General features: G+C 41.0%; 1 protein-coding gene across 2 annotated transcripts in view; it reads right to left on the bottom strand.

The window, feature by feature from the left end:
- The window catches only part of PXK (PX domain containing serine/threonine kinase like), a 174,724-nt gene that overhangs the window by 45,686 nt on the left and 114,014 nt on the right, over positions 1-15,024 (bottom strand). For both annotated transcript variants that reach the window (XM_082265566.1, XM_082265567.1), the window contains exons 7-11: positions 10,924-10,998; positions 7,100-7,204; positions 5,778-5,879; positions 2,925-3,086; positions 2,154-2,271 (exon numbers count right to left, since the gene is read on the bottom strand). In XM_082265566.1, coding sequence (XP_082121692.1) covers positions 2,154-2,271; positions 2,925-3,086; positions 5,778-5,879; positions 7,100-7,204; positions 10,924-10,998 — 562 coding nt within the window. The remainder of the gene's footprint in view (positions 1-2,153; positions 2,272-2,924; positions 3,087-5,777; positions 5,880-7,099; positions 7,205-10,923; positions 10,999-15,024) is intronic.

A 15,024-nucleotide genomic window follows, 5' to 3' on the forward strand; every position in this document is an offset into this window, starting at 1 on the left:
ATTGTAAACTCCATTGGCTGTAATGTCATTGCACATATTACCTGAATATATTACCAACATTAAATATTAGGGAAAAATATAAGAAAAGCCTTTTACTTAATTTTTTAGTTTTCAGCTGCTTAGTAAATGCCCCTTACTTATGCTTATGCGGTGGTGCAATACATGCTTAAACTTTAATGTGCTATTATTACAGGCTCTGGATGGAATTGTGTTGCTGATTTAGAAATGGCCAGCAGAGGAGTGTTCATTTTGATGATGTCAATTTAGAATTTAGTTTTAGTTATAGTCTTATGACTAAAATGCCATTTTAGTTCTAGTCATATTTTAGTCTTATGACTAAAATGCCATTTTAGTTTTAGTCGTATTTTAGTCATCTGAATTGTTTTAGTTTTAGTCGTATTTTAGTCGACTAAAATTGTGTTAATTAAGTCGATGAAAATATTTTAGTCGACGAAATTAACACTGTTGTTCACACCATGTCCGTTGAGCTGTGTTTTTCTGCACACCATTGCACATAAATGATATGAATAGGACAGAGTGTGTGCCCTTTTCACACATGGCAGTGGTGTGCAGAAAAATTCAGCTCAAACAAACAGTGTCAACAAGCCCTTTTACTGTAGAGTTTGAGCAAACCATTTCACTTGATGGTTGAAGGATACTTACTTATAGACCAGTTTTATACTAGATTTGTACTGATTATTACATATATGTACCTTGCTTATGCAGTTTATAGCCCACAGATATTCTTATATTTATTTTAATTGCTTTTTGACCTTTTTTTTTTTTTTTTTGTTATGTACGGTGGCACTACACTGAATGGACATTCTGTCTCTGTTCTATACACTATTTGTATGTGAGCGTTGTTCGTGTTTGTTTGTACCTTGTACTTTGACTTTGATTTGTCCCTTTTGGGGCAATTTTCTTACTTCAACGATTAAAACCTGAGAGAGTTTCTAATTTTTATAAATCTTTCCAAAAACTAAAAAAAAATGTCAAAAGTTAATTTTAAAGCCCAAATCTGGGCAATTTTCTTTTTTCCATGCAGTCGGGCTGTGCCTGCACTGCATAGGTTAACTGCTTGTGTTGTCTGGGGTTGAACACAGACTACACTCACCCATTCCTTTGATCCTCTGGAAAATGGTGCTCCCTTATGACCAGCAGTGCACTGTTCCTGACATCTTTATGTCCAGAGCCAGTCTATGGGCATGATGACATCAGGATCAGTCCATGATCGGAGGATTAGGGGAGTATATTTTGGTTCTCCCAAACCATAGACAAAAACAAGCAGTTAACCCATGCAGTGCAGACACAGCCCCATTGCATGGTAAAGAAAAAAAAATTGAGTTCAGCTTTAAATTATGGAGAACACATGTGCTGCTGTATTCATGCTGACAAAGGGAATTGGCAGGCAAGTGCTGCTCCCCTGTACATAATCACAAACTATACACAGAAACAGTTTTAAAACATTAATGCACACTGAAAAGTTAATTTACAAATAATGGATTTATTTCACGTTTTTCACCTATTAAAGACCATACGTTGCCTTTTATAGGCATATCTAAATGAAAGGTATAAGCAAATTTATTTCATTATTGAGGTGTAAACGTGAACTTATGTTTTAAAAAAATGATTGTAAGGCTGAAGGTTTTTTTTTACCCTTTACATTAAGGCAAAAAATACCTGCAGCTCCCACCAACCCCCCATACTTATCTAAGCCCGGTCTCGATCCAGCACTGTGCACGAGAGCAGTGGCTCTCTCGATTCTCTCTCTCTCCTCATAGGCTCCTGCTGTCAATCACAGCTAGTGAGGAGAGATAGGGGAGCAGAGCCGAGCCGCGATTCCTGTGACTATGGACACACAGAGCCGGCTCTGGAGCAAGCCTGAACAAGTGCCCCCAAAGCAAGCGGCTTGCTATGGTGGGCACTTGGCAAGGGGGAGGAGCCACAGGAGCGCCAGGGAGGGACATGAGAAGAGGAGGATCAGGCTGCTGTGTGCAAAACCATTGAATAACGTTTGTTATTAAAAAAAAAAAATTATGGCTTTCCAATCACTTTACTCTTTATAGAAGCTGCAGGTTTATATTACAAGGGGCTATACAAAGCTGACCCTAACAGAAAAGATTTTCATCATTACTGCCAGACTGAACACTCACCTACTGACATGGACGGTGCAGGTGGAAACTGGTCGACAGGTATGGAATCAGGGGGTCTTCCATATGTCATCTCATACAGTAAGTGACCGAAGCAGTGCACATCAATACTTTCTAATGTCTAAAAGATGAAGATATATTCCATTAAAAAGTTAGTTCAGAAAGACCTATCTACATTTTGAATGCCTGCCCCTGACACACCCAAACATAGCAAATTTCCCTTAGTTCCTTGATGAACCAACTGAAATTCACTCAGTGGATGACTCTGTTGACTGCCTCCCACCCTACATTCCTTTGATCGTAAAGTCAAAAGAGCAGGGCGGGAAATTGTCAAATCAGATGCAGGTACTGTTCTAGTATTTTAACAGCTGGTGGCACCGGCTGTCAGCATACAATAGCCACAGCGGGCGATTTATCAGTCCATCCATGCTGTGTAGCTTGGATGGAAGAATTTGTTAATTTTTTTTAGTTCAAGCTGAATAGAAAAAAATTCTATATGAATATGACCAACTTTAATCATGATTGATTTTTATGTGGCAATGTATATATATTTCTTATACACCCAATATAAAGTAATTATCAATGCAGCTGCATAGGGATGACCACAGACACATCAAAATCACAATGCACCATGCTTGATGAAGTACAGCATGCACTGCATTTATAATGAGCAAATGTAGCTGCCCCACGTGCACATACTAGATTGTGCATTGAAAAAGCTATATAAAGACAAAAGATTAATTTCACTTAAACCTAAATTAGTGTTGAACTCACATAAATTTTTCGGAACTGTGAGAAGTACGATCTGTAAAATGAAGGCAGTCCAAGCAGAGAATTCTCCAGGTCCATCAGTCGACACGTCTCTCCTTCCAGCATCACATTGGAGGCATGGAGATGACCATATGGGAAGCCCCGGTCATGTAAGAACTTTAGTACCTGGCGGTGATCAGGACATTGGTGAGGAATAGAAATGTTGCCTAAACGCAATCTACTTCAAGGAACATGCGCATATATGTGCGTTCACACGCACAATAAATTCCTAGGGAAAATGCATGAATATTTATGCTCATTTACGTGTATGTATTTGCATGTACGGCGCAAAATACTGACCAGAAATGCAGATTTTGTCATATTTTTTTTTCACTCAAGAATACGCAGCGCTGGTTTATGCACCTAATGGCTCGCTTTTGTGCTTTTCCACTGCTGGTACCGCATGGTACGGTGTAGAAACGGTTCGGTACGGTACGGCGGCGCTTTTCCACTGCATGGAACTGAACGGTACGGCTCTCTAAAACAGTACCACCTAGATTGTGGTTCCAAGAGGTACCGTACCGGTACCATATCCCACAATCCTTTGCATGCAGTCACTACTAGCCACTGATTGGTCAGAAAATCGTTGTTATCTCACCCACTTAACTTTAGTACTACTTTAGTGGAAAAGCAAACCATACCAAACCGTACCGAACCGTTCCAACACCGTACCATGCGGTACCAGCAGTGGAAAAGCAAACCGGGCCAAGCAGGGCCGAGTAGAGCCGAGCCGGTACTTGCAGTGGAAAAGTGCCATATGTGTAGATACAGACACATTGTAAACAATGGGCTGCAATTTAGATCAGTAAAAAAAAAAAAAAGAAGAAAAAAATGCTGAACTGAGCTTTTTAAAGCTGCAGTGTGCAAAAGGCCTAATAGTGATGCAGTTTGCTTCAACCTCTGAGAATTCTGGACAGCCGTTTTACACGCTCCCTGTTACTGGCCTACCAGGATGTCCTGTTGCTGCTTGTGCAGCCTCCAGCACTCTGCGACAGCAGGAAACAAGTTGAGTTTTCTCAGCCATTCATGGGAAATATTTGCGGCCATTAATAATGTATAGGCAGGAATGGCATCACACACAGCTTTGGCATTAAACGTTTCACAAGCAGCAGCCAGACACCTTGGAGATATCAGGGTCAGTACAGGACCTACTAAGGAAAAACTTCAGACATTCCTAAAAGTGTCAGAGAGGGAAGAAATTTAGAGGACCATTACTAATAAATAACACCATTAATTGCTATAGCAAGGGCAGCATCCGTAAGTGCTCATTTCAATTATTTTATTTAACAGCCTTGTACCTGATAACATCCTGAACATAGACACACTGAAAAACTACACTGACGTCTCATCTTTTACAACCCACACTGAGCAATCCATATCAATGTCTTCAAGGTGCCTACAATAAGATGTTTTTACCACATTCATAGCAAGACACACACTCTATGGTCAGTCCAAAGCTGAGTAATCTAGAATTTAATTTTGGTACATCTATCTTCAGAGAAGTATAAAGGCTGACATTGTGCTTCCTAGTTAAATAACGCAGTGGAAAGGGCGATTTAAAGAGCAAATCTTGGCAATCAGCGAATTGTTTAAGGAATGTTCTGTTGCAATATAGGGAGATACAACTATTGTGCCAAAACAACCTAAGCTTTTTATAAACAAGTTTAGATAGGCAGTATAGAAGGGATTCACTCGCTTTTAGTGCGCAAAGCTTAGTGATGGTTGTTTTTGGAACAGAGAGTGATGACCTACACTAAGATGCCCCGAAGAATAACCTTTCCTGTATTACCCGTAACACTAAACCTCCCATCTACTAACACCAACCCTGCTCACTGAACCTCATTCCTAAACCTCTCTGTAACTCTGGTCCTAACAATAATCTTCACACCAACCTTCCATGTTAGCTCCCACTCACACTTTCTGTAATCTTCCCAGTAACCGTAATGTCAACAATGAATCTCTCTGTAACCCCAACCATAACACAGGGATACACAGACTCCCCCCCCATCACCTGGATCTGAATGTCCTGGATCAGTGTACACAGGGGGTGTTAGAATCCAACATAGCACTCTACAAAGGCGGTCGAGTGTGGGGGTACCATCTCCAATTTCTTAGCCAGCATGGGCCGATCCTTCCCTGCTCTCCCCCTGGTAGAAAAAATGAAGGCACTAAAGAATGTGACAGCTAGAGTGTCCGCACCGTGTTCACTGAGAGACTGCATTGATAACAACCAGCAGACCATACAAGTGTCAGATTTTCCGGGTCTTTACTGCACATGCATCAAATCCCTATCCTTCCATTTACTAACATTAAACCTCCCTCTAACTGTAATGTTAACAATAAATCTCTCAGTGGCCCTAAATATAACACCAACTCTCCCTGTAACCCAAATTATAACACTATTCCATCCTATAAACCCAACCCTAAAACTAACACTCCCTGTAACACTAACCTTAACACAAATCCACCCCGTAACCCTAACTTTACTACCAACCCTTACCCTGTATCATGTAAACCTAACCCCTTGTTGGCAAACTCACCTACTATGCCAGAATATTTTCAAAGACTACTAAGCTTCTTGTGGTTTCCCAGCTTGCACATCTGTGTTTTGTTTTTGCTCTCCCTTGTATTAATTTTAACAGCTCATTTTTAAAATGACTGGACTTTAGTTTGAACTGTTCCTAAATGTGCAAAGTTTCATACAGGTTTTCAACATTGTAGAAATGTATTCATCATTACTTTTTGTCCATATCAGAGAGAGTTGCTTATTTAGCTTGTCATTGGGGTAAGCAGATTTATTCTCATATATGAATTCACCTCTAGTATCTGTCGTCCAAAGGTTTTGATTTGCTGGAGCTCAAGGCCCTGTATTTTCCTTGGATTACAATATTTCTTCAGAAAGGGATCTTTAGGTTTGGCCTAAAAGAGGGTAACGTAAGAGTCAATTCATTGAGAAGGAGTCTTATCTGCCAAACTTTATAATAAAGTATTTATCTCTATTATTTCACAATACTAAATTAAATGTTCATTATATTACTTTACAGAGCAGGGCTTATTCTGTTTGGTGATTAGGGGTAAACACAGTAAGTTCTTATTTCAAACACATTGACAATATGAGTAAATGAAGAGTTTACTTTAACAAAACCACTGATGACTTAAAGTGGTTAACTTAGACATGAAATATGAAACAAAGCATATCCCACTATAGTGTATACTTGTCTCAATCCTGAGTATGAAGTGTCATTTCTGTCTGCTGCCTCATTCTTCTGCCATAAGCATATGTCACTTCTGATGGATTTTCCTGACACCAAGAGAAAAATGGTGACAGGAGAGGGAGCTCCAACTTACTGACAGCCTCAGCTCTGTTCCTGTGCCCTATGTGAAGGTGTTTGTGTCCATTCCGTCCTTATTTAGGAAGATTTGTTTAATCTCTGTTTATCACCTGAGGCCAGTCACTTCACTGGGTATATGTAAGGGCTTACAACTACTTTAAGTAAAGTATTAGCAATCTTGGGGCAGAATGGAATGGAGTACTGGTCACAGGATGACCTTTACCAAGACTCTCAAATTTGATAGACTAGTGACTGTAAGGACATTGTATATTAAAATGATCAATTAGGACTATCAGAAAAGGTTGGAACATCATTCTCAGCAAGGAGTTATTTCTGAGTGATGATAAATATTCAAACATTTGGCATACAGACAATTACAATCTAAAATATATATTGTTAGGAATATTTTTTTAAGGTGTATACTGCAAAGCATAAATAAAACTAAGGACTATTAACCATAAAATCATATGAAAAAATATAAAAAGCAACCATTTTTTTTTTTTACTGTCGATATTAAATGTTAATAACATTTTCATCAAATAACCCCAAAAATGTTCATGTTTCTGGCCAAACTAGGTAAAAATACTAAAATTAAAGAGACTCTGTCACATCATGAAAACATTTCAGGACATATCTGGAAAGAGACTGAATTCACCGCTTTCGGTTACCTAAGCTGCTAAATGCTTCTCCATTCTACCAAAAATGGTCCCCCAAAATCTACTCCCATGGGGAAGCAGAAGTATTCAGCCTTTTTTTTTTTTTCAAGTTTCAAGGGTCTCCTTAAATCAAGGTCACCAACAAACTTACCTTATAGATCAGATCCTTCAGAGTCCCTTTTTCATTGAACGGCCTAATCACAAGTGCAGATGACTCGCTGGCAGTGGCAAACATCACTTGGTATATATACGGATGCTGCAAAGGAGATTAGAGGTACTGCTCACCAAAATCAAACAAACAATGTGAGTGAATGGTCAACCCTGACGCTATGCCCTGTCCACCCACCTATCTAATCGTTGTGCCTAGGTGGTCAGTAAAGGCACTATTATCAAACAGGTAGATAGGAGGAAGTTTTAAAGACTAGTGATGTTGAGCCCTTTAGCAATAAAGTCAAAGCAAGATCTTAAAGTGACAATTAAAAAAAAAAAAAAAAAAGGATTTTTGCATGCTAACAAAGAAAGCAGCAGCCACCACTACTGTTTGACAAGTTGTAAAAAATGGCAGACAGGTTCACTTTAAGGTGACAGGTTTACTTTAACAATGCCATAGCTACAGATACAAGCCAACACTGTTATGGCTGCACCTCATCTGGAAAAATATGTACTTTACAAGCCTGGTATATAAACTGGTACAGACAGTACCAGTTAACATCGTGCAGTACTTTTTTTTTGCTTAGACGTCCTCCCACATTTTGTTTTTACAGCTGCTTTTATGAGGTAGGTTTTACATATTCATTTGTGCCCGGGGAACAGCCAGTAAGCATATGCAGCTTTGGCGTACACAGCCAGGAGAATGCAGTCATGGAAATCAGAAAGACTGTGCACAGTAATGGCCTAATGTTGTTTGCTGTATTTGCCTGTTATATGACATAGATCTGCTCTGGAAGACGGCCCTAGAATATAGATGACCTAGAATTGTCAAGCTCAATGCCTAATACTGAGCTTCTTAACATTTTTCAGCTGGGTCTGGCTGTCAGCTTTGAGGGCAATGCTAGGATTATATAATGTTACAAATCATTGACAACCTGTCACCTTTGATATTCTAAGCATCTTACATAAAGCTCAACCCATTATGCAAATTCTCTCTGCTTCCTCTGCTGTCTTTAAGGAAAACTAATTTGTGTTCCTATTGCCTGGATTTAATTTATCATGTCAGTTTCAGATTTTACATGCATGCTATTTTTTCATGAACGAATTTAATTTAAAGATATGCAAGTACTTGCTCTAGTTTCTATCTGTATTTCAAATAATGTAATCAGAATCCCTGCTATATGAGGACAAGCCACAGCTGAGCTAATGCAAAAATCAAATTATTGATGAATGCAATATTGATATTTATCCTATTATCTAGCATTATTGGACTCTTTATTACAGGGCTGTTTAACCAGTGGCCTGTGGAGACCACTGATGTGGCCAGTGACCTTCTGCTCCTGGATGGTGGGTCGGGGATCCACCATCCCAGGGCATAAGTGTGGATGGAGCCGGCATCAGAGGAAGCAATTGGCTGCGGAGGGAGCAGGAACCGCATAAGCCTATGATTCCTCTATAGTAGTGATGGTAAACCTTGGCACCCCAGATGGTTTGGAACTACATTTCCCATGATGCTCATCTACACTGCAGAGTGCATGAGCATCATAGGAAATGTAGTTTCAAAACATCTGTGGCGCCAAGGTTTGCCATCACTGCTCTATAGCGTCGGATCCTGTCCCAAGCAAAGTGCATTTGGTATCACTCCACCTAGGAATCTTTCTAACAGCCAGTGATGCCTGTAGAAACTAAAAGATAAAAGGTCAGTTTATTAAACATCACAGTTTAGCAATGGGCATATTATGTATTAAACATCATAGTTTTGCAATGGGCACAACAGTAACAGATATAATAGACATCTATAGCAAAGCGCAGCTAAACCGCAAGTGCACTGCGCTGCACCCATGGTGCGGGTAAAGCGCAGCGCATAAGTTTGAAGGCAGCCTTAGGCCCCTGCCACACAATTGGTCTGATCGGGTCCGTCTGTTTTCTTACTTTTTGTGATTGTGAATAAACAGCGGGTAAACGTCCAACAGGGATTGGTCCCACGGAAAATTATGATTCCGATTGTTGTTTAAAATCTGTATGCAAATTATGTTATTCAAAATTAAAAATGTGAAATTCTGAACCATTTTTTATTTTGGGCCACAACCGGTTACCAAATGACTTAAGTGGCCTGTGCTCTTCAAAAGGTTGGGCACCTCTGCTTTACCATTTAAGAGAGAAAGGTTGGAAGTCACTTGAAGTCTGACAGCCGTAGCTTTGTTTTTTCCTTGTCCAGTGGCTTACCATACATGTGGTCAGTCTCCCAGCTCCTGAAAGCGCATAACAGTGTCAAGTAATAAAGCCCTGTGGTTGTTCATGTTCCTAAGGAATAAAACCACGTGTTTTTTGTCAGTAGGGGATGTCTCCAAGGTTCCATTCCCATCAGCAGTGGGGAATTGTGGCAATTGCAGACAATAGGGCTCATGGCCTCACCCTTACATCTACCACCCCAAAAACAAAACGTATCATGCTTTATTATCACATTTACCTAAAATGCAGCACACACCAAGGAGATTTGTCAATTGCAACCTCTGCAATTGGATTTGTAAACCACAGATCACATGACCACTTAAAACATTCTGCCTTTTTAATCTTAGCATGATACTATGTAGAGCAGGGGTGTCAAACTAAATTTCATTGCGGGCCAGATCAGCATTATGGTTATCCTTAAAGGGCCGGTTGTATGTTTTAGACTATACAAATTTATGCAGGGCTTTTTTTTCTCAGAGAATAGAAGCAGGAACTCAACCACGGCCCCTGCTGCCAAACTGAATAAAATGGTGGGTGTGGCCTAATTGCAGTTGGAGAATCTTATGGGGGCAAAAAAACATCAAGAGTGTGTTATGTGTGGAGTTCAGGGATGAGCTGTGTACATAATGCAGAGTTCAGAGGTGCTCTACATACCGAGTGCAGGGTTCAGGGGTGCGCTATGTACATAGTTCAGAGGTGCTCTACCTACATAGTGCAGAGTTCAGAGCTATGCTACATACCGAGTGCAGGGTTTAGGGATGCGCTTTGTACAGAGTGCAGTGTTGAGGAATGTGCTACATACAGAGTGCAGAGTTCAGGGGTGTGCTGTTTACAGAGTGCAGTGTTGAGAAGTGAAATACATACAGAGTGCAAAGTTCAGGGGTGTGCTATGCACAGTGTGTAGGGTTCAGCTCTTCTTCACAAGTTGTCCACATCTCACCTCCAACCCCTCCCCCTCGGTGCAAGGGAAAAATGAAATGGCCTGGAGGGCCAGATTCGACCCAGGGGCCTTTTGTTTGACCAATGTGCTGTAGAGCAAAGTGATAGCATAATCTTTAAGTTGTTGGACAACTGGGAATGGGGGCAGGAAGGGAGGATGACCGATAAGGAGTAGGTGCCCATTAATGGCAAATCTCATATACTGCTCTGAGTTCCCTAAGACTTCGTTCTGTGCCTGCTCTTTTAGACTTCTAAAGAATACCACCACGACAGTGATTTAATATCCACTCTGAACCCTCGCACCCATAAGCCTGCCCAAGTAATCCACCCCCCTTAACAATCAGCTCACAGTACAGGCACTCCCACAACAATCCTAATTTAAAATTAATGGAATAAGATGATACCATTTAAAAAAAAAAGAAAAAAAAATCACATCTGAAATAGGATATCAGGATTTTTAAAGAAATAAATATGTGAAAAAATAAACAGGGATTCTATAAATCTACCTGTATCTTTAAACATCTCTATTATAGTGTGATATAAATTAATAACTGTTTTAATGCAGGGAGTGAATGCATATTGAATAAACTCATTTTGCAAACTACAAAACAAATATCACTTATAAGTGAGAGAGTTAAGGTCACATATACTCACAGACCACGATGGAAGGAGTTTTATTGCGCACTGAAAATCTTTATCTTGTAAATATTTTTCAGGACCCAGATCAGCCTGCCAGAGAGAAGGAAAAAATATCAATCTTTATATTCAGACAGACAATAACACACATGCGACCTCCCTTCACTGCACTTTCCATATTGGCTGCGCCAGGTTTTGAGTTTTGGGAGTCAAGAGGTACTGAAGTTCCTGCAAAAATTGAATTTGGGGCATGTCAGATTTCCATTAAAGGATATGTAAATCCTAACAATGAGCTTCTTTCATTTTCCCTTTGTGGTTGAGTTAAATATACAATTGAAACTGTATTGTTACATCTGTACAACAAATGCAAAAACCACATGTTTATTCTGTCAGAAATTCAGTGAGCTCAGAAAATGCCTGAAAAAAAAATCTGTTGTTACTCTATGATCAAGTGGTCGGTCGGCTCACATTGTGCATAATACACTAATAGGTGATCTGTATTTTGATGGTTACTGTACTGTCATGCTGATACCCAGCCACAAGTAATGTCACCTGCTCAATGCAGTCACTGGATAATGTATATCCAGAGCGAAGTAAACTGTAAAGGATCCAACAGGCTAATAGCAGAAATTTGGGATTGATGAATAGAGAGCAACACATCAATATCTTGTACTACAATTACCTTTTTTTTGAACTGTTACAGCTGATAAAAGAATGTCCCCGCCCAGTGGTCACCTGCCTTTAATGCATTTCACTGAAAACCGGCTTGATCACCGAAAACCGGCTTGATCACCTGGAGGGCAGGTGACCTCCAGGTGGAGACATCATGTTACCAGCTGTATAAGACAGTTCAACAAAAAGGATTGCTGTCGCGGTTTAGCCTGCAGATTTCTGTTTCTTACCTTCTTGCCGCATTGGTTCTGCTAGATCTGTGATTCCAATTCACATGCGCTGCTGGCTTTTCTGTTCACCTTTGTTCACCTTTATATCCTGTCCTCTCCTATCACTTGCTGGGTCACTTACCAGTCTGCTTCCCTATATATGGAAATGCTTAGTGCAGCCTGGGTTGCCTGAACAATTTCCTAGTTCTCTGAACCCCTGTTTGCCTAGTGTTTTGTGTATTCAGTGTCTAAATTCCCGGCTTTGCCTTCCATTTGTACTTGTCAGCCGCCCGCCCTGACCTCAGCTCATTTCCCAGATCCTCTTCTGTCTCCTGCCATTTGTTCTCTGCATACGCGAGTGGTCTCTGCTTCTTCAGCTGGGCGTACCTGAGAAGCATGACCTGGTTCCAGCTTGCTGCAAATCCATCCCCACCATCAGGGGCCCTGGTAAAGAAGTAGGTTGGAACTTAGACTCCAAGCCCTGGGTAACCCCAGGTTGGCGTTCTACAAGACTCACTACTACTGAAACCTGACTATTGCAAAATAAAAGATGCTGGTGTGCGGCTCTCTATTCATCAATGTCCTTCAATAGCAAATAGAGACAAGCTTTTTGAGCCAGCATCCAGGATGTCCATGGTGATTGCATAAGGCGTACGTTTGGAGCAGTGCTGTTTGAGAAATTTGGGATTACTATTACTGGTAACTTTGTTTCCACAACACCAAAACAACAGCAATTCAAGAGACTGATCCTACCACTTCACTTTAAAATCAGGTGGGTAGAGAAGACAAAGCTTCCAGATTAAAGCTCCAACCTCATTTCCTATGGCCCGACATGATGGAGGTACCATATCATCTACAAAGAGCCTAGATGCTGTGAACCCCAGAATCTGTCTAATCCTTGCCTCAGTTTAGACAGGGGGCAGAGTGAAGACTGTATGGCCGCATTTCAAACCAGTATTTTCACCTGAAGAGCATACTAGCTAGGTAAGCCTTACAATCTTTAAAACAGAAATACTGCAACTCTATAAGGAGCCCAAAAATACATAATAAAACATGGGCTGACAAGAATAATCTTCTCATATCCTATCCTGTCAGGGACAGGTAAAACGCTGAGGAGATGAGGGTGGGGTGGGCCTTTTAATTTTTTCTGTGCCTTTCCTGTCCCGATCATGTAGGGCAAGCCATACATTATGCAATTTTCTTTCCGTCTACCACTTGTTGAAGGAAAGAAAATAGCTTGATTTCCCCATCAACACATTGAGTGTTAATGGGAGAATCCCTCCCACTGGTCTGTTATATTCTAACACCGGGAGTTTTCCTAGCCATTAGAATGCAATGATCATTGCTTTAGGCTATAGCCGCTGACAATATATGAATGAAATAAATTGTAAGATCAACTTCAGTACAATCAGCCTGCCCATAGAGGGATCACAATTTAATCAGTTTATGGCTGGCTTAAGAGGAGCAGTCTCTTAATTGGCTGTCATGGAGGAGGAATGGTGAACACCACTATCAGAAAACTTCCAGGCAACAAATGAAAGCATTTAGTAAGCTACCAAAACTACCCAGTAAACACAGCAAATGTGTTAAAGTAGGAACGGTAAGTCAAAAGTATCTTATTCTGAACTCTGTGTGTTCCCCTGCAGAATAACCATACACAACCCCATAGAAGGTCACCCCATAGAAGGTGTACTTCCTGAAATAATATACCGTGTGTGTAAATTCCTTGCTTGTCTGCTTTTGCCTCACTACTTAGATTCTCATTTTTAAGGTAGGTTGGAATCTGACTGATTAGAAAGTTTTAGTACTGGCATTTTTTCCATGATGCTTTCTGTGTGTGAGGAAACAAGGGCACTGCTCCAACACCATCAGCATATATGTTCCAGGATCATCACAAAAAAGTTAGACAACTGCAGTACTGGATGAAAAACAATTTCCTCATGGGAAGGGGGTGCTCCCAAGTGCTTCTCTCTTTTCTTCTTATCTTTATTTTCTTTCTTTTTTTCCAGTATCTATTCCATACCTAACCCTTTTTCCCTCTTCCGCCCCATTTACCTTCCCTACCCTCTTTTCTTTTTTTCTTTACAATTCTTGGCACTGTAATCCTGTGCTAAAAAAAAATTCACCCCTGTACAATTTGTACTTACGAATATAGTCGCCCTGAACCCAAAAAGTGTAGATAGGCTATGTTATAGGGAACATATAGGAAATGGTAATTGTGCCAAAGCAGTATCCTAACCTAACTGTACCTTTTATGTAGAACTCCTAATGAAAAACAGCAGTGTACCTCCTGGTATGTGACTGTGCCTAGGCACTCCTGTGCTTGCTGTCTCATAGCTATGTAAGATCTAAGGCACTGCTGCCTCTGACTGGCAACATTAGAACATTTGGAGATGTCCCTATTGTGCTGCTTAATGTTTTCCTTGCTGAAGGTTCTGACATGAGGAAGAAAAACCCTGCCTCTACAAAGATAGCCACCTCCACACAGAGAAACTGTGCTGAGCAAGGCATTGTAAGTCAGTAATGGGGGAAAATCATCTGCAGGGAGACCACAGGCAATACTGGTGACTAAGGGCTCTTTCACACGGTCCGCCTCCGTAGGCGGATCCGTGCTGCTCAGCGGGGATCGATCTGCGATCCCCGCTGAGCCGGTGGATGACAGCTCCGTCTCCGCTTGCAGTGCGGAGAGGGAGGTGTCACAGCCCCCGCTGCTCTCTATGGGGAATCGGATGAGAGCGGACCGCCTGTCCGCTCTCATCCGATCCCATCCGATCCGATCCCCAGGATGGATGGAAAATAGGGTTTCCATCCGTCCGGATTTCACAGACAGGATCGGATGCGGATGGCAGCGGGTGTCAGCGGACATGTCACCGCTGACATCCGCTGCTCCATAGGGCTGAATGGGGCATCCGATCAGATCCGCCGTGTGAAAGAGCCCTAATCCTCTGCCTGACTTTTTTTGGGACAGCTTCCAGGGTTTCGTTCTTCTTTAAACCTTTGCGTAGCCAAACACAGACCCAATAATACATGTTCATGTGGAGAGTGTTATGATTCTATTCTTGACTAGCTGTCCTGAAGGCCTGGTTTACGCCTATGCATTTTTTTAGTGCGTTTTACAGAAACACACTACAGTCTATTTAACATGTTTTCCTATAGGACACGTTTACATCTATGCCTTTTTCAACCTCTGCTTTTTTTAAAAGGGTCAGGGACTTTTTTAAACGCATGAGTGCATTTT

This window comes from Pelophylax lessonae, assembly GCF_965119305.1.
Source record: "Pelophylax lessonae genome assembly, chromosome: 8".
In the NCBI taxonomy this organism is placed as follows: domain Eukaryota; kingdom Metazoa; phylum Chordata; class Amphibia; order Anura; family Ranidae; genus Pelophylax; species Pelophylax lessonae.